Source organism: Sciurus carolinensis, chromosome 9 (assembly GCF_902686445.1).
Source record: "Sciurus carolinensis chromosome 9, mSciCar1.2, whole genome shotgun sequence".
NCBI classification, from domain to species: Eukaryota; Metazoa; Chordata; class Mammalia; order Rodentia; family Sciuridae; genus Sciurus; species Sciurus carolinensis.
This window is the reverse complement of record NC_062221.1, coordinates 25,913,087-25,931,210: the sequence shown is the minus strand read 5'-3', so window position 1 is coordinate 25,931,210 and position 18,124 is coordinate 25,913,087. Positions and strand designations below refer to the sequence as shown.

The 18,124-nt window shown below is 53.2% G+C and overlaps 1 protein-coding gene across 5 annotated transcripts in view; it reads right to left on the bottom strand.

The window, feature by feature from the left end:
• Nucleotides 1-10,742: 10,742 nt before the first annotated feature.
• The window catches only part of Poc1a (POC1 centriolar protein A), a 97,625-nt gene continuing 90,243 nt past the window's right edge, over nt 10,743-18,124 (bottom strand). For all 5 annotated transcript variants that reach the window (XM_047564103.1, XM_047564102.1, XM_047564101.1 and 2 more), the window contains one exon: nt 10,743-11,618. In XM_047564103.1, coding sequence (XP_047420059.1) covers nt 11,520-11,618 — 99 coding nt within the window. In that variant the 3' untranslated portion in view covers nt 10,743-11,519. The remainder of the gene's footprint in view (nt 11,619-18,124) is intronic.

Genomic DNA, 18,124 nt, shown 5'->3' with positions numbered 1-18,124 from the left:
TGCCCACTGGGCCTGGGGGTGAGTCATGGTGGCCCAGGTGATGGGAAGGAAACACATAAACACGGGCAAGTGGGAAGGGTGGTCTGAGGGAGGGCAGAGGCCTGCCTGGGGCTCCCAGCTAGGACTTCCCACACTCTGGGCCCCATGGGCTTACTGGGCAGGTGCACACCTGACTGTCTCAAATCATGTTCCCTTCTGACCTTGCATTCAAACTTTGTGTCGGCCTTGGTCTTTATTCTGCCCTGGTGTTCCCCTGTTCCAAAGCCTGCCACTGTCCCTAGCAAAAAGTCTAGGCTCTACTATGTGGCCAGCATGTCCCTTGGTGACCTAGCCCTGACCCTCTTCTCCCCATTCCTCCTTTCCTTCAGGGTCCTGTATACTCATGTGCCCTCCACCCTCCCTCATACCCCAAGTCCAGACTCTGACAACATCTATCTTTCTTCCTCTGCAGGTTCTTTGCCCTCAGAGGTCCTCCCTCATTGGGCCCTCTGCTAGAACTTTCCTCTTACTGCTGTTTCCTTTGATTGCCTTCTTATCCTTCCTGCCAGATTCACCTGTTTCCTGGGGCCAGAGTGTGTATTGGGAAGGGTCTGGGTCAGGGTCTAGTATACTTCTAGAATCCTCTGCCTTGTCAGCCATGCCTTAAATTATATTTGGATTTCCCCTGCCATGGGATGATTCCAGAAACCTCTTACTTCTTTCCCTACTAAGGCCTCAGTATATCCTACCTGATGAGAGTCCCTGGAACCAGAAGTCTCCCCACCAGGAAGGGTTGGGCCCCTGCTCTTGCCACATGGTGGGGCCTCATCCCTGAGTTCAGATGGTACCTCAACTTCCCTGTGTCAGAGTCTCTCTCTCCCTGCTAAGTGTAGCTTACCCTTCCCCAACAGGCTAAGCCACAACCCCCACCTTTTGTGGTCCCAAGGGTATCCTGAGTCTCAAGCCATGGTTTTAGTCCAATTCCTCAAGCCTGAAAGAATAGCTGGGCTTGGTAGGGGGCTCTGACTCAGCCAGATGCTCATCTGCTGACACTGAGGTCATCCCTAGAAAGCCAAGAGAAGCCACTCAAAACCCCAGGTGAACCAGGCAGGCTGCTTCAGATTTCCTGGGGCCTCAGAGGCTGGCAAAGGAGAGCAGGAAGGGCTCAGGTAAGCCCAGATGGGTTGGGTTCCCTGCCCCAAACCATGTGCAAGGGCTGGAGCCCTCACTTCTTGTATCCCCTTCACTAGAATCCCCAGCATCTTTGCCATGGGCTGATCTCTCACATGATGCTCCAGAACTGTGGGTAGCACTCTGTGAGCTCACCTGGGGCTCTATGGATGGAAGTCAAGGCTTTGGGAAAGCAGGGGTCTTTAGCTGCCTGCCCACTTGGCAACAGTGTCACCCTTGGCCTCCTGCCTCAAGTTTCTGATCCTTCTAAGGCCACCACTTCCAGGAAGGGCTTGGAGCTCAGATGGTTTGACAGGGATGAGGGGCAGGGGAGTACCATAGGCAGGTATTTTCAGTCTAAGCAAAGATAAGGAATAGTAATGGAGTCATGGTGCCCTGGTTCTATCTTTGCCAAACCTGCCTCTGGTTTTTGGACTGGGAAAGGTGTGAAGCCAGTTCAACCTTTGAGACTGGGAGGGTGGAGCAGGCCAGGAATTCCCAGGACAACAGGCAGGCGGATGTGCCAGGGGCCTGGGCTGGGCCCCCCTCTGGTGGGCAGGTCTCTCTGTAGCTGCTAGGCCTAATTGCCTCATTAGCATCTGCCTGCCGCCTGGGCCTGTCTGGTCCCCTCCCTGCCAGCCTACACAGCCCTGTTTTTCAGGAATCCCTTCTATGAGACATTGATGGTGACAATGACAGTGACCATGATGAGACTGGGAAAATGGCCTGGGAACCAGCTGGCCAGGCCCAGGCCCAGGGTTGCTGGTTTGAGGCCTCAGAGCCCAGCCCCGTCCTGGTTTTCACACCCGCTGCCATTCCACATGGGCTTAGTGTCCGGCTGCCTGCCTGGAGGTGGATGTGGCTGCTCCTGAATAGGCAGCACCAGGAAGCAGTTTTGAGGACTCCCCTCTCTGGCTTGGCTCTACTCAGCCTTATTACCACCACAGGGGCACATGCCCCAAGACTTATAAGACTCCCCTCCTGCAAAGACTAGGGAGGAGGTAGGAACTCTCTGTGAGGGCTCCTAGTGGGGCCCTCTGCCATGGAGACAGGATGGACAAGAGGCCCCCTCTCCTGGGGGTCCCCTGTCATCCCCCTTGCCCCTCACCATGGTTCCCATAGTGGCCCATTCAAAGGCAGCACTGCCCTAACCCCCATTCCCCAGACAGGATAAGGTGCCCAGGGCCAGTGGGGGTGAGGGCTGTTGAAAGGTGTTTGGCTACTTCACTCCAGAACCACCAGGCCCAGCCCAAGAACTCAGGCTGAGGAGTGGCTGGATTCCCCAGGTCCCAGGCTCTACCCAGATATAGAGCTCCCAAGGGCCATAGGAAGTCCCCAGGGAGCTGGGGAAAATGCAGCTTGGCTGCCTGCTGTAGACTTGGGTGGCCCTGGCAAGAGCCCAGCCTTTGGGCCTCAATCTCTCTATCAAGTGGGATAACACCTTCCACCTACTCTGACTCCCAGGGGATAGCCAGGCACACTCCATATTGGAACAGTCAGAGGAAAGGGCCTCTTTAGCCTAAGGGTGGACACTAAGCCTGACTAACCCCATACACTACAGGCAGCACAGCCGTGGTCTGGTCTACTTGTTCAGACAAGGTCTTGTGCTGGGCATAGCAAGACAGTCTTAGGTGGCTCTTAGATGACCAAGGAGGGCGTATGCCATGTGTGGTGGAACAGGGCAGGGGAGGTGGGGTTGGGTGGACATCAGGGAGCCTGGCTCCAATCCCAACTCCACTACTAACCTCTCCTCACCAAGCCTCACTTTTTTTCTCTGTAAAAATAGGGGTACAGACACAAGGCAAGACTATTGAGAGGCAGGAGCAAGTGTGCTGTAGGAAGAACCAACTCTGCTGCCCCCACTCAGCTCTCCTTGTGCCCAGACAGGGGAGAGGGACCAGGGTAGCAAGGACCCAGTGGGAGAGCCTCCTGGGGCGGAGGGCTAGGAGGGCCTAGGAGCAGCTGTGCCAGGAGTGTGGACAGAATGGGCTCTGGGTAGAGGCTGGTCCCAATAGGGAGGGGAGCAGACAGGCAAGCTCTTCTGAACCCTGAGCGGGGAGCTACCCCATCCCCAGGCTGATGTTGCAGTGGGGTGGTAGCAGACACTCCCAACACCCTGGGCCTGTCTGTACAGATCCCATTGCATGGGAAGGCCCTGCCCTCCAGCTGCTGCCTCTGTGCCCACGCAGGCCCACCCACCTGCCTGCCCGTTCATGAGAAGAAAACACCAGGGTAGGAAGGGACTTGGAATCACCAGGGTCCCAGCCTGGCTCAAGTCCCATCCTGCCTCTAGCCTTGGCCACACCAGTGAACTGCTGGGCTCCTGCTCACTCCTCCTTAGCTGTCACCCCCATTCAAATCCCACCCATCTGGCCATGGTGGCACACACCAGTGATCCCAGAGGCTAGAGAGGTCGAGGCAGGAGGATCACAAATTTGAGGTGAGCCTGCACAACTGGCGAGAACCTGTCTCAAACAAAACAAAACAACCACAACAGCCACCCTGCACCCCCCTGCAAATCCCACCCTTTCCTCAGAGTCAGCAAACAACTCCTGCTCAGACCCTCAGGAAGTCTTTCCCATTAGGGGGCCTTGACCCATCCATCCCTTCTGTCTCCTTACCTCTTTTTCTGTAGTATTTTCCAAAGTGGGTTCCTTAGAACACAAAGCCCACCAGGTTCACCTTCACAAAAAGGGTGGGTCATGTCTGGAAACAGGGAAGTCTGGGACCCTTGTTGCACCATATAGGAATGTGTTAAAGGCTCTAACAAGCTGGTGGTGCACGCCTGTAATCCCATTGGCTCTGGAGGCTGAGGCAGGAAGATCTTGAGTTCAAAGCTACTCAGCAACTTAGGCCCTAAGTAACTTAGTGAGACCCTGTCTCTAAATAAAATACAAAAAAAGGGCTGGGGATGTGGTTGTGGTTAAGCACCCCTGGATTCACTCCCCAGTACCAAAACAAAATAAAAAATAAGAAAGGCTCTGACAAGTCCTGTGGGGAAGTAGCTAACTTTATCTACTCATCCAGGCATTTCCCAAACTCTGGTGATCACAGCACCAGTTTTTTGCACAACCTCCATTAATAGGTCAAGGAACCAGGCCTTCAGGGGAGAAAGTGGCTTTACATTGCTCAGTGGCTGTTCTACACATCACCTCCTGGACTTTCTTCCTTTCCATTTTTCAGATGGGAAGCTAAGGGTCACTGAGTTAGTTGCTTAGAACCCCTCGCCCTTCCTCTGGCCGCCTTAGGGGCCCTGAAACCTCCTGCTTTTCAAACGTGGAATCAGAAGCTACAACAGAGCTGCAGAGGATGCTGTACCAGGCACCCGCTAAGAGCAGGCTGGAGAGTGTGAGCAGGATTCCTGGCCACGAGTCCCTCCACCAGCATCCCCCACTCTTGGCCATGACCAGCAACTTGTGGTCTCCGGCTCCAAGCTGCACAGGGCCAGACAGGGGCCAGACAAAGGGGGGCAGCCTCGTCTCAGCATGGAGGCTGCGGACAGGGCCCCCTCCCCAAGCCCAGGCCAGAGTTGGGTTACGAGCCCTGAGGGTCTCCTAATGAGTTCCACATGTGAGTGGATGCCTCAGAGAGGAAATGGGAAGGGGCTGGGGAGGGAGAGAGGGGCCCGAGAGGGGATTGGAAACATGTGTTTGTGGAGGACCAAAGGGAGTGGAAGGAGGGGGAGGAAGGCAGCGGAGGGGAAGACTTTGTCCCCAGAAGTTCTAGTGCCTACCCCCACCAGGTTGGCTGCCTGGCTCACAGGCCCCTGCAGGAGGCCCCAGGCCAGTGGCCTGCTGGGGAGTGGGGTGAGGCTCCTTAGAAACTTGCTCCTGTCCTTCAGACAAAGTCCAAATTTGTGGTTCTGCTTGACCAGGGGAGGATAGAACCAGGTGGGAGAGTCTGTGGGGCAGGAGAAAGTCCCAGCCAACAGTGAGTTGCTTTTTCAAATCCAGGCTGGCTGCTGCTCACCACTCCAGGGAGGCCATGGTGCAGCAGTCCACTGACCCCACCAGCCCTGACACTGCCCTTGCCGCTCAGTTAGCAGACAGGTGACGAGGACCAGCATGTGGGGAGGGCTGCCTACCACTCTCCTACCCATGTGGGGGGTAGGGCAGGGGTACCTGACTTGGCTTGGTGGCTAGAAGTCTCATTGGGAAAAGGTGTTCAGGAACCTATGCTGGCATGTTGGGTGTGGGTGTTCAGTAAAAGAGACCCATGGCAGTTGGGGAGGGGAGCCCAAGGGGCTCAATGGTCCCACTCCCAGGAGCATTGACTGAACCCCATGTAAGCCTATGGCTGTCTGGCTTATGATGCCAGAAACCCAATTCTTCAGCACCCATTCCTGTCTGCCTCCCTGGATCACAGCCCAACAGGGACAAAGCCAGCTCTTGGAGCTTTATGTGACTTGTCTCAGCAAATCTTCCAGCAGCCCTGTGAGGCCATGCCTGCTCTCATTCCTCAGATAAGGCTGAGGATCTGATGTGAAGTCCTGTATTCAGGAAAAATAGCAAATGCAAAGGCCCTGGGGCTGGAACAGTGAGAAAGTCACTGTGGCTACAGGGGAATGAGGAGGTGGGTAGGAGATGAGTCAAGCCTTAGCAGTGATGAGCACTGGGCACGTTCTTGGAGGCTGGGGAACCATTCAAGGGGGTTTAGCAGGACTGGCATAAGCTATCTTACAAGTTTTCATTACTTATTTTTTGGCCTTACATTTTGGCAAATGCTGGCTAATGTGTTGAGAACAGATGGGTGGTCCAAGGGCAAAATTTGGAGACTCACTCCAGGATGTCAGAGAGGTAGGTAGGCTCATGCTTTGGGAGGTTGGAGGAACCTGCACCAGATATACCCCAAACTGAGGCTCCCATCCTCCACCAGAGTGGCCTATGGAACTGAGGCTCTCTCAAATCAGACCTTTGTGCCCAACAGGAGACTTTCAAAGGGTTATGGGCATCCCTGTGAGGCCAAGTGGCCCTATTCTATGGCACGCCCCAGATATTTAGGGAGCTGGACCCAATCCAAGGACCAGGGGTAAGTTTAGGGGAAGAGGTCAGCTTCACAGCTCTAGTCAAGGAGTCCCATGGCAGCCCTGGCATAGGCCAGTCTGGGCCTTTGAGACAGAAAGGACCTTCTGTTTCCAGTTAGCAGGCATATTTGTGTTGCTCCCTGAAGGTGCACGAGGGATAATTACATTGCTTGTCCTGCTCCAAGTTCCAGGGCTTCTGAAGAACAAATTCAGGAGCAATTGTCATGGGTAGAAGATTCTGGGGCCGAGCTCAGAACCAGCACCCATCCCAACCTTGGGCCTGAGGGTTGGAGTGGCTCTGGTTGGGTTCATGGTTTGAGGATCTTCTGAGGGAGCCTGGTGGTTCTAGAAAGACCTACCAGGTCAAAGCAAGGTCCCCGGCTGAGTCCAGCAGGGGAGAGCAGCAGTCTGCAAGAGGCCAATTGAGTAGGGTGCCTGGAGGGCCCAGACCTGACTGAGGCCAAGCAAACATGGCTGGGTAAACGGGCTCCAGGCACTCAGCGTTCCCACAGGAGTCTTGACTCCAACACTGAGTCTAGTTGCACAGCTAGGAAGGATGAAGATGGGCAGGGGTGGTATCAGTGTGTGTGACTGAGTGACACTGCCTTGCCTGGCTCCTGCAGGCAGGCCTCTACCCACGGGGACCTACAAAATATGACAGTCCTCCTTTCAGGAACATGTACTTGTGCCTGAAAGAGAAGCAGAGGGCTGAGAACGGGAAGCAGTAGGAGAACATTGCTTCCTCTCCTGCCGAGGTTCCTCTTCCCCACGCCCAGATTTCTCATGGGTGTAGGACAGAGTGGGCAGGGGTGGGGGTTGCTGCACCCAGCAGCCCTCCAGGCAGCCGGGCTCTAGGTGGCCTCACCTAAAGTGAAACCCCTCCCTGGCCATGCTCTATAAATAGGTTCTTGGGAGAGTGTTTCCACTTGCAGCTCCTGGCAGGAGGGGCTGGCACTGAGCGCTCCCTAATGGCTTTGCTGCAGGCGCTCCGGGCTGGCTCATCTTGAGTACGGTTGTGAGGGCCCCACATCCTGGGCATTTGTGGGCCAGGGAGACAGGGTGAAGCTTTCCAGGGACTCTCTCCCAAAGTGGCCAAGGCAGTGAGCCCATGGTGGCAGAGCAGCCTGGCTGGGGTGGGCTGGAGCCTACCAGGCAATAGGACAGGCCCCATGCCAGGGCAGCAGGGCTCACCAGAAGTGGAACAATGCACCAGGGCTACCACTGCTACCTTAGCTAATGGGGTTCCCTTCTTAGCACCCTGGGGAGGCATGGATGAGCAGGGGAAGTAGGGGTAAGTGAGGAGAGAACCTCTGGGCAGCTTCTGGTCCCCCTTAAATGGCCACACACCAATTAAGGCTGGAGCCAACAGGAGCCCACCTCTAGTAAGTCGTTTAGGAAGATGAGGTTAATGACAGGGAGCTGGGACGCCAGAGCCAGTGTGACTCACTGTGCTCTCGCTTGCTAAGTGGGCTGGGTTTCCGGGATTCCGAGCAATCACAAACATCCACCCCCAAGCCTGTGCTGGTCCTAGTGGTGGCCTTAGTGATAGCAGAAGTGGTTTTGGCGTGCTTACCTTCTCTGGTGGGGAGAGCCCAACTTCCTTCCCACCATTGTGGACACCCCACCCCCCGCAGGGCCATGGGATCAGGAGACAATAATGCTGGCACCCAGAATCTGAGCCAGAAGGACTCTGGGACCTTGGGTCTCCTGTACCATTGATTCATGGAGCCCTGGTTGTGGGGTTACATAGTCACATGTTGACCACAGTCATTCTGAGTGCCCAATGAGACAGGTACTATCTTACAGAGGCCTCAAACCCTTAGGGACCTCCTCCAAGGCCATGGAGCCAGTGGGCAGCAGAGCTGAACTCCAGGCAATGGCTCAGGAGCCACAAACCCACAGCTCTGCCCTTATCCCACAGAGAAATCTTGAAGCTATGGCAAGTACATCACTGGACAGAGGGCCCAGGACAGCTGGGCAGGAGCCTGTGCTCCTGAGCAGGCTAGCTTATGCCACCTGAGACTCCAGAGAAGTAGTCACAAATCTCTGGGGACCTTTGGACACAGCCTTTCAGGTGCTCCTGGGCATGGCAATTCAGGGATGAGGGGCAGGAAGGCCTGCGTGGTGTGGAGTGGGCTGAGCGGCTTCTTTCTGGGGGCTGCCTGGCTTGGTTGTCCAGGCCCAGCAATTGAGAATTGCTACTGAGATGCATCCTAACCTCACACTACTCACAGAGAGAGGGGAAAGAAGGAGCTAGAAGGAAGAAGGGGAGGGAAAAAGAGAGGGAGACAGGAGAAGAGAGAAGGAAGGAAAGACAGGAAGGCAGGGGAAAGGAGTGGAAAGGAGAGAGGAGGGAGAGGGGAGATAAGAGGGAGAACCACACTTTGGTTTTCTGGGAGTTCAGTTACCAAACTCCAAAATTAGGAGCGATGAAGGCTGAGCTGAGGCATCTGGATCTCCAGAAGGGCTGCTTTTGTGCTTGGCAGTGAGACGATGATGTAGCAGCCCCAGCCCCAGGGGATTCACTGGGCAGGGCGAGGAGAGAATGTCATTTGGGGATACAGCACAAGGAAGGTTCAGTCACATGGCCCCCAACCTTTACGAGCCACCTCAAGGCCAAAACTAGCCCTGCCTGCCACCATCTCAACAGTTGTCCAGCTCAGAGGTCCTGTTGCATCTTTACAGGGGCAATGGGACGGGACTGTGGCTAAAGGGACAGCACCCTGAGTAGTCAGAGCTCCCTAAGGGGTCCCCTGTTCCCAGTATAGCCTGAGGTCCCAGATTCTCATTCAGCAGCGAGTTTCTGAGTCAGGCCTCACATGAGCAAGAAAAGGAACTCTTTGGGGGAATAACTTGGCCCTAAATGAGAGCCTTAGCCCCTCCACAGCACTGAGGAGGTAGGCCTCTCATCTTTTTTTTTTTTTTTTGTATTGAAGATTAAACCCAGGGCACTTTACCACTGAGTTACATCCCCAGCCCTTTTAATTATTTTGAGACAGGGTCTTGATAAGTTGCCCAGGCTAACCTCAAACTTGTCATCCTCCTGCCTCAATCTCCAGAGTTGCTAGGATTACAAGTGTGAGCCATGGTATCTGGCAGGTCTCTGTTGTATTAAAGACAACACAGCATTCTAAGATGTTCCAGGGCTGCCTTAGGTCATGCCAATAACATCCTATAAGAAAAATGGTGTGTTTGGGGAGTATGCCCTCCTGTTTACATCTGATAAATGGAGCTTCCATTGGCAATAAATAACCAAGACAAATACACACCCCCTCCCTCAGACCATCGCCTTAAGTCACATTTTCTTCTGTAGGATTCCAAACTTGATCCTGGTGTGAAATGAAGACATATAATAACAACACTGGCCTGACCTTTGGGCAAGAACTACCACATAACGTCTAACAGACCTGCTCAGGTCCTGCTGCCCCATTGTCTTTGAAGGTGACCTTGTCCTGGCCTGGTTGCTCAAATCATCAGAATCCCAAGACCTGGTAGCTGCAAGGCCAGGTCTGGATGCCATAAGAGGTACCCCAGGGCAGGTCAGGGGCAGGAGAGCCAGCATGGAAGGAGATGACAAGACTTGTTCCACAAGCTGGGTCCTCTCTGGGGAGGCTGACCCAGTCATCCAGCCTGTCCTCAAGTCTCCAGGAATGGGCTCATTCCTTCCCAAGGCAGCTGAGAGTCTCACCTTCCAGTTCAGGTAAGGTCAGTCTCTTTCACACACTGGCAGGTCCCTAGAGGCCTTCGCAACTTCCAGAACTGGCAGCCCCTGTTATCCTAGAGGGACTGGTGGGACTTGGGGAAAATGGGCTTCCCTTGGTCACCTGTTCTACACTGGGTAAGGTACAGCACATACCTTATAACCATCTGGAGAACTGGGTGTCACCACCATTTCAGACATTAAAAGCCTGAGGCTCAGAGAAGTTAGGGCACATTGTTGAGGTCACACAGCTGGGGATAGGTGAACCTGAGACCTGCTCTCTCATCCAGTGCAGGTTGGAGGTAGGTGCCGTATTTTTGTTTATCAGAAGTCAATATGGCCTGTTCCCTTGTCAGTATAAGTTCTTAGGATTCAGGCTGGGACCCACATGGTTCTGCTAGCTTCTGGGAGTATCTAACACTGGATCCCCACTCTGCCCAGGCAGGGCAGGTTGTCTGAGGATAAAGAGACCTCCCTGGCTGGCTGAGTCCCAAGAAGCCAAAGGTTGAAGGCACGAATGACACGCAGTCATAGGGAAAACACTTGTCCTGGCCTTCCCAGCTCAGATGCAGAGGAAGGAGCCGAAGGAAACACTAATGAACACATGGAAAGGTAGGTACCTGAGCCCTCCAGTACCAACAGAAACAGTGGGGGCCAGCCAGAGGGATGTGGGTGGCATGTGGGGGCTCTGGTTGCCCTTGTTCCACCGGTACTGCAAATGAGGGTGTTGTGGCCTCAGAGGCAATACTCAGAGGACAGGGGCATGCTATGTTGCCATTTTCATTCTCCCCTGACAGGCCCTCGGGATGGGAGGACCGATTAGGTCTTACCCAGAACAAGCCATTTCTGCAACAAGTCAATAAAGTCAGTTTTAATTTCCAGATTCCTTTGTTCTCATGAACACAGAGAAGAGGAAGCTACCAGGCCCCAGTGAACATATGTGGAACAGAAATCAATGCCATTGCAAAGCCATTACCCATTCCACAGAGATTGTTCCTAAACAAACTTGACTCAAAGGGGTCCACTTTGGGGCTTTTGTCAGATAGAGAAAAACCTCCTGGTTCATCCAACTAATGAGCAGGCTTTTCTTTTTGGTACTGGGGCCTGAACCCAGAGGCACTTTACCACATTCCCCAGCCTTTTTTATCTTTTGAGACAGGGTCTCACTAAGTTACCCAGGCTGACGTTGAACTTGTGATCCTCCTGCCTCAGCCTCCTGAGTCTGGGTTACAGTGCCTGCTGAACAGTCAACTTTAAGTCACAGATGGAATGGGAAAAGTCAGTCACATAGCTGAAAGTTATATAATGAAGAGTTATGGATTTTCCAGAGGGACAGCCACAATCTTAGGACTCAGACAGCAAAAGTGTCCAAGTGGGTCCTTCAGATTAAACTAAATGTGATCCTACCAGTGGGTCTCAAGCATCCTTTTTATGTGGGCCCTGCCCACTTGGGCCCTCTGCTACTAGAAAGACCTTCGGATGCAGATAGCAAGGTGGAGGGGCAGAACTGCATAATCCCTGGGGCTTGGTAAGGATGTGATTCCCACAGAGCTGAATCCCTTTATTTATTTACCCAGAGTCCTGCAGTACAAATCCCTGGCCTGCCACCCCCCAAATCGACCAAGCTCCTGATTCTTGCTCCCCTGATCATGGTGTTGCTCTCTGCATGATTAGCTGCTGGTTCTCCAGACACTGCTTCAGTTTGTCTTCTGTCAATGTCAACCGCTGCTCCAGGATGGACACCGTCTGTAAAACAAATAGTGGACAGGCTCAGGGGATGCAGGGGCCACCAGGCTGTCCTTTAGCCTGCTGCCCAAATGCTTGGGGTTCTTCCTTGCTCTCATCTCTGGTGGCAGACCTTGCCTTCACGTGCACTGCTCCTGTCTCTGGATGGTTGGTCCTTGACGTTAGGGGAGGAAACATGATGAGGGAAAGCAGATGGCATGTCCCACAGCCTTGGGTCAGGCCCCAAGACAACTGAGGGGTCAGGAATCCCCAGTTCTGGTGGTCTGGCATTTAGACAGCTTCCTTCTCTGGACAGGCTTCGTCCACAAACAATTGGAGACCATCAACCACATCCATTTCAGAGATGAGGAAACTGCACCCACAAATGATGGCATGCCACCTGAATTCTGCCCCTGATGCAGGCCTCTCTATACCTGAGGGTACTCCCAGGTCGGCAGGGGACAGAAGCTGGGAATTAAGTTCCCCGAGCCCAGGAGGCTGTGTGAGTCCGTTGAGGAACACTGTATTGCCTGCAGGTTAGGCCCAGGGTGATCACAGCAAGTGGCAACTCCCTATCTCTGAGCCCTTTTTTTCTCCTATGTAAGTGGAGAGGGCAATGCTGAGCTTACAGCACAGGGCACTAGCATACTGCCCAGCACTCATGCAGCTTGACCCATGTTGGCCACTGTGCCCATGCTTGCCATCATACTGCCTGCCGGGGGTTGAGCCCTTGCTCCCCTGGTCTCACTCATATACCCAGCATGACGGCTGCCTGGGGACCTGGCCACCTGGGGTTGCCTATACTTCATGGGCTAGGGCCAGTCTTAACAGACATGGCTTCCAGACAGGCCCTGAAAACCTGTCTACCTCCTCTGGTCTTAGGCAGTGTCAACAGAGGGGCACCCTGGGTATCTGCCACAGATACATGGTGAGCCCACCATGGGCTTGTCCACCAATCACATGCCCACCCTAGCACTCTCTTAGGTTGGTACAGGCCGGTACAAACCCTCATCGAGGGTTGTTGATGCCTACTGCATACCAGGCCCTCACCAGCCACTGGATGAGCCCACTGTGGTGGAGGTCACTATGGACAAGGCAATTGTTGAACGTGGCAGGCTTGCTTCCTGTACTGTGAAGCCCACAGGCACCAGAAAGGCAAGATAATTTCACTGGAGGATCTCCCAAGGTTTTGTCTGCATCCCAGAGGTACCATGAAGGTTCTGGGCCTTGGTCCGATGGAAAGTGAACTTTTGTTTCATACATTTAATAAAATGTTAAAACATTTTGAGAGAAAATTTCCCCTCCAAGACTGCTATAAATTCTCACAGCATCCTGCAGGGTGTCTTCTGCCATGGAGAGGGTCCACCTGGCAACTGGCCCTTTAAATAAGCTGGCCCCAGGGATGTGAGAGTTCTGACCTCTGGGTCACAGTATAGAGACTAGAAAACTCACTGCAATCCACTCTGGGAGGCAGATCTGAGACCATCACATCCCCAGTGCTGGCCAGCCAGCCAGGGAAAGGGGGAAAGGGTCTGTATCTTGTAAAAGTGGCAGCGGAAACAGCCCCCGGCTGGCCTGAGCAGCATTCCTGGAAGTTTCCACTGGCTGCTGAGAAACTCACACAGCCAAAACCATTCTTCATCCAGCCTCTTTCCGATGGACAACCCACCCAACTCAAGGCCACAGTGGGGGAGCCCAGCCTGCTGCATTTCCGTTCCTGCCTGTATTTTTTTTTTTTTTTTTAGCTTTTCATAGGAACCCAATTTCCAAAAGTGGAGACAGTGGGCCTAGAACACATGGGGGTGGGGTGCTGGGTCAGCAGCAACAGCAGGGGCCTCCACTTAGTTCCTTGGGGACCCATACATCAGCTCAGCAGGAATGTGCCTTTAAATGTGTCGATATTAGATTCCTTTGAACAGAAAAATATCCCCTATTTCACAATGAGTCCCAAATGGAGGATGCCAGCCCAGGTGAGCTTCTTCCTGGTGAGTTTTAAAAAGACTACGCCCCTCACACCTGCATCTTTCCACCCTGCCCCTCTTCAGCTTCTCCCCTTCCCAGCCAAGCTTCTGAGTAATTGTGCCAGCCCAGTGTTTGGTCTCCATCTCCCTTGTCCCTTCTGTCCCCAAGCCTACACTGCCTAGGTGCCAGAAGGCAGCCACCAGAGGGCTAAGATTACCAGGCACTTCCCAGCCCTGTCTGATGCCACCCAATCCTATTTTGCCTGGAGGATGGACTGGGAGAGGAAGGTGTTTTTCAGATTTCTGTATATTTTGGAATGTTGTCTGGCACTTGTTTTTCTTAATAGCTACTCCAATAAAGCATGGGGCCTCATTTTTACAGAACATGAGTATTCCCCATGATAAAGCTGGAACATGGAAGCCCTGTTCTCAGAGTTGGCTGATGTGCCCTCCCACTATTAAGGGAATGGTTTTCCCAGTGACAGAAAGGCCTTCATCAAGGGCATCTGAGTGGCACTAGTTACACATGCTTGGGGATGGTGGCTGAAGGCCACCTACAAAAGTCTGCCCAGTTGTAGGCCTGGAGTAGCTGGGACAGGCCACCACAGTACAACTTTGCTTCCCCAGAATAGCTGGGCCTGCAGGAGAAGGAGAAAGAGCATGTGGGGTGGCAGGTAGGGTGTATGAGGTATATGAGGGCATCCCTGACAAGGCCAGATCATGTGCACTTCTTCATAGTGTGTTTGGCCTTTACCTGTGGGTTTAGAGCAATAAAGGGTAAGCACATACTCACACCAGGGTCAGGTGCACAGGTAGGTCCAGAAGTATGTGCTGCCTTAATGCCCAGAGGACAAAGGCAGCCACTGTTCCCTCTGCTGTCCAGCAGTCCATGTTGGGGAGCCCAGGCCACATCTGTGATCCATCCCCCAGCTAAGGCTGACCAAGAGGGCGCTGGCTGCTGACATTGCCTCACACTCTGGGTTTGGCCCTGGGAATTCTCCTGCCACATAGGATCTGTCCTGGCCAGGCCCAGAGACAGGCTATGCTTTAAAGGCAACCACCTCTGAAGTCTCACTAAGTCCATGATCCAAAGCCCAGCAGTCTCAACTTTCTTTTGTTCAAGGGCAATATATGTATAATATCTCAAAATATACTCTACTGTCATGTGTATCTAAAAAGAAACTTTTTTTTTTTTGGTACCAGGGATTGAACTCAGGGGCACTCAACCACTGAGCCACATCCCCAGCCCTTTTCTGTATTTTATTTAGAGACAGGGTCTCACTGAGTTGCTTCGTACCTTGCTGTTGCTGAGCCTGGCTTTAAACTTACAATCCTCCTGCCTTAGCCTACTGAGCCGCTGCAATTATAGGCATGCACCACTGTGCCCAGCAAAAGAACAAATTTTTAAAAAAGAAAAAGAACTGATCTTCCAAGCAGCCCTTTGACCCACATTGCCTCCCCCCTTGCTCTGTCCAAGAGCAGACCTCTAGCCCCTGTCCCCCAGAAAATACTCAAGGAGAAGCAGGTTAGGTCCGGTGGAAAGGACAATGCAAGGAAGGCATGTGTCCATGGGCTTCTGGCTGCTGGATGGGCCTGTCAGGGCAAGATGGCCAGGAACAATGGCTGATCTGCTGGAATGTCTTCATTCTGGAGCCCAAATTCCTCCTTAGTGAGGCCTCTTTGGTCAACCTTGGAGGAACCAAGCAGCTCACTCTTTCCCTGGTCCTGGTGTTGCCTTGATAGCTGATTTTTTTCTTTATTTGGTATTGAGGATCAAACCCAGGGGTGACACTGTACCACTGATCTTCATCCCCAGCCCTTTCACTTTTATTTTGAGACAGTCTCACTACGTTGCTGAGGCTGGCCTCAAACTTGTGATTCTCCTGCCTCAGCCTCCTGAGTTGCTGGAATTACAGGTGTGTACCACTACTCCTGGCCCCAGTAGCTAATTTCTGAGTTCTCTCTAAATTGGATATGTTGCCCAGACTCAAGGGAGACCAGTGGGAAGACCTAGGACTAAGCTTTGGTGGGCAGGGAGGGGTGTCCTCCTGGTGAGTCCTGACATTCTGCTCACGGGAGTGCTTGCACTGTGCCAAGCATTCACTAACCCTTCACAGTAGGGTTTTTTAATAACCTGTTTTTCAGATGAAAAAATAGAGGCACAGTGTCATTAAGCAACTAGCTGGAAGTCACTCAGTTTATTCATGACAAAATTGGACCATGAAGGCTGGTGGCCTGGCTTCAGAGTGTGCCACTGGTTCAAGGAGACAATTCCATGCAATCACACAGACCAGGGGCTGTGCTGGAAAGAATGGAATGGATAGGTCTGGCCTCAGGTGGCCCTGAGGCAGTGAGGAGTAAGCAAAGGTCGAGGAGGAACTCATCAAGGACCAGGGGCAGGAAGAGCACTGGGGCCTAAGTAACAGTGTATGCAGAGCCCTGGGGAGGCAGGGCAGGTAATGAGCAGGTGGGATGGATCCAGGAGGCTCCTGTGCTAAGGCAGGGAGAGAGGGCTTGGGTGAGGTGGGAAGGGGACCTGGCCGTGCAGCCCATGACAGGCAGCTTCATCCTCACTCAGAGCAGCAGGAGGTGAGCGGGGAGGCCCCTCTAGAAGCTACATGGTGAAGGGCTGAAGTGCCTGGGTGGCTTGGGAAAGCAAGGTAGAAACAAGAATGGGAGGGGATGGTAGTGGCTTGGACTGAGGGAGGGGGAGCTCAGGAGGAAAGTGGACAAAACCAGGGATATCTATGAAGAACAGACCAACACCACCTGGTGGTGAGTCAGATGAGGGATACCAGAGAGCAGGAGACACAGGTCAAGGACCGGCCCTGCAGAAGAGGCAGAAGATGGGTTCTACGTGGGACGAGCTGAGTGTAAGGGACATCCGAAGGGGAAGAAGCCTCATCAGCAGCAGAGTTGCTTTTCCTTCCTCTCTATCTCCCCTCCCCCCCCCCCTTTTTTTTTTTTTCAGTATTGGGGATGAAACCCAGGGCCTCACGCATGCCAGGCAGTTGCATCCCCAGCCCCTTTTTATTCTATTTAGAGGCAAGTTCTCGCTAAATTGCTCAGGCTGGCCTTTAACTTATGATCCTCCTGCTTCAGCCTCCCAAGTAGCTGAGACATGTACCACAGTGCTTGGTTGCTTTGCATTTCTGAGTTTGTCCTCGACATGGGGCAGCTGGTTGGTGAGGGGGCAGGAGAGGAAGGCAGTGAATCCACAAGCCCTGCACACTGGAAAGGAGAATCTGGTGCAGGTGAGCTGAGGGTCATACCATGGTTCAGAATGATGTTAGTTGTACCTCACTGAAGGCAGCCTGGCTACTCAGGGAGGGACTACCTAACCAGGTGAACAGATGAGGTTGGGGGCCAAAAATCAAGGGCATGGCGAGAAGCCAGCGGGCAGGCTCTGAGCAGCTGGACAGTGGTCCAGAAGCTGGGGCCAGGGGTGGGGTTTCCAGCATGACTCATCCGCCTGAGCTCTCTGAGGAAGATCCTCTCCGGACAGCCTGAACAATGGCATTCTATTTGGATCCCAATTTTCCTGCACAGGGGAGAAAACACACAAGGATCTGTCTCCTGGGGGGCAACACTGGCAGTGCGAGTGTGTCTTCTCTCACTCACAGTTCAAGATGTGTAAGACATCTTCTGTAACACCCTGAAGGGCCTTCTGAGTATGGTATAAAAAGAACTGATTTTAAAGTGATAGGCTTTTATTTTTAGTCCCCTAAAAACTGTAGTGACACCCAAAGAAGCTGCACCAAAATGCCAGTCCTCAGAGACATGTCTGACACCTGGGCCCCACACTGGGGCCATTTTGTAGACATCCCCACTCTCCACCTCACCACCTCACCACCTCACCACCTCAGACTCCTCTTTGAGTCACTAGATATCTGCTGAAGGCCTGCTAGGGCCCTATAGGACTCAGGGACTTAGAACAGCTCAGCTCAGCTCCCACATTGTCCCCCATACCTACCAATGGCTCAAAGTGACCAGTTTAGGTGCCCTGTACAGGACACAACCTGGGTCTGTGCATCTCCTTTAGCCTCTGGGATGGCCAGGAAGAATCTCAGATTCTCTGACTTGTGTGATGGGGACTCAGGAATTGGGGGCACCACAAGAGGCCAGGGAGGGTCTGAAGGGTATCTGACTCTGCAGTCCACCATGACACTCCTATGGGCTCTGTATAGGTCCAGGAAGAGTTTTCTGGGTGTTGCATGGAAGAGTGGAGTCAGCTCCCTGAGAGAATGAGTCCCCAACCCTCAGAAGTGGTGTGACAGTAACAAGGGCAGGCAGGACTTGTGGAGTGGTACACGGTCCCCCTGGCCCACATTCCCTTTCTCCCCTTCAGTCATGCCCTGGTGCTTTCCCTGGCCTTATAGACTTTTCCTTTGTTCCTTCGTTCTCCTGCTGGTCACTTCCTTCCCAGTCTCCCCACTTCCTCACAGTCTGGTCTCCCTTTCCTTCAGCCACACTGGCCCTTCTACCTTCTTAAGGTGGGTTTGCCCTACATCTTTTTCTCAGCAATTTCCTCTCCTTTCCCATTGGTTTCCTGTTTTACCCATCTTT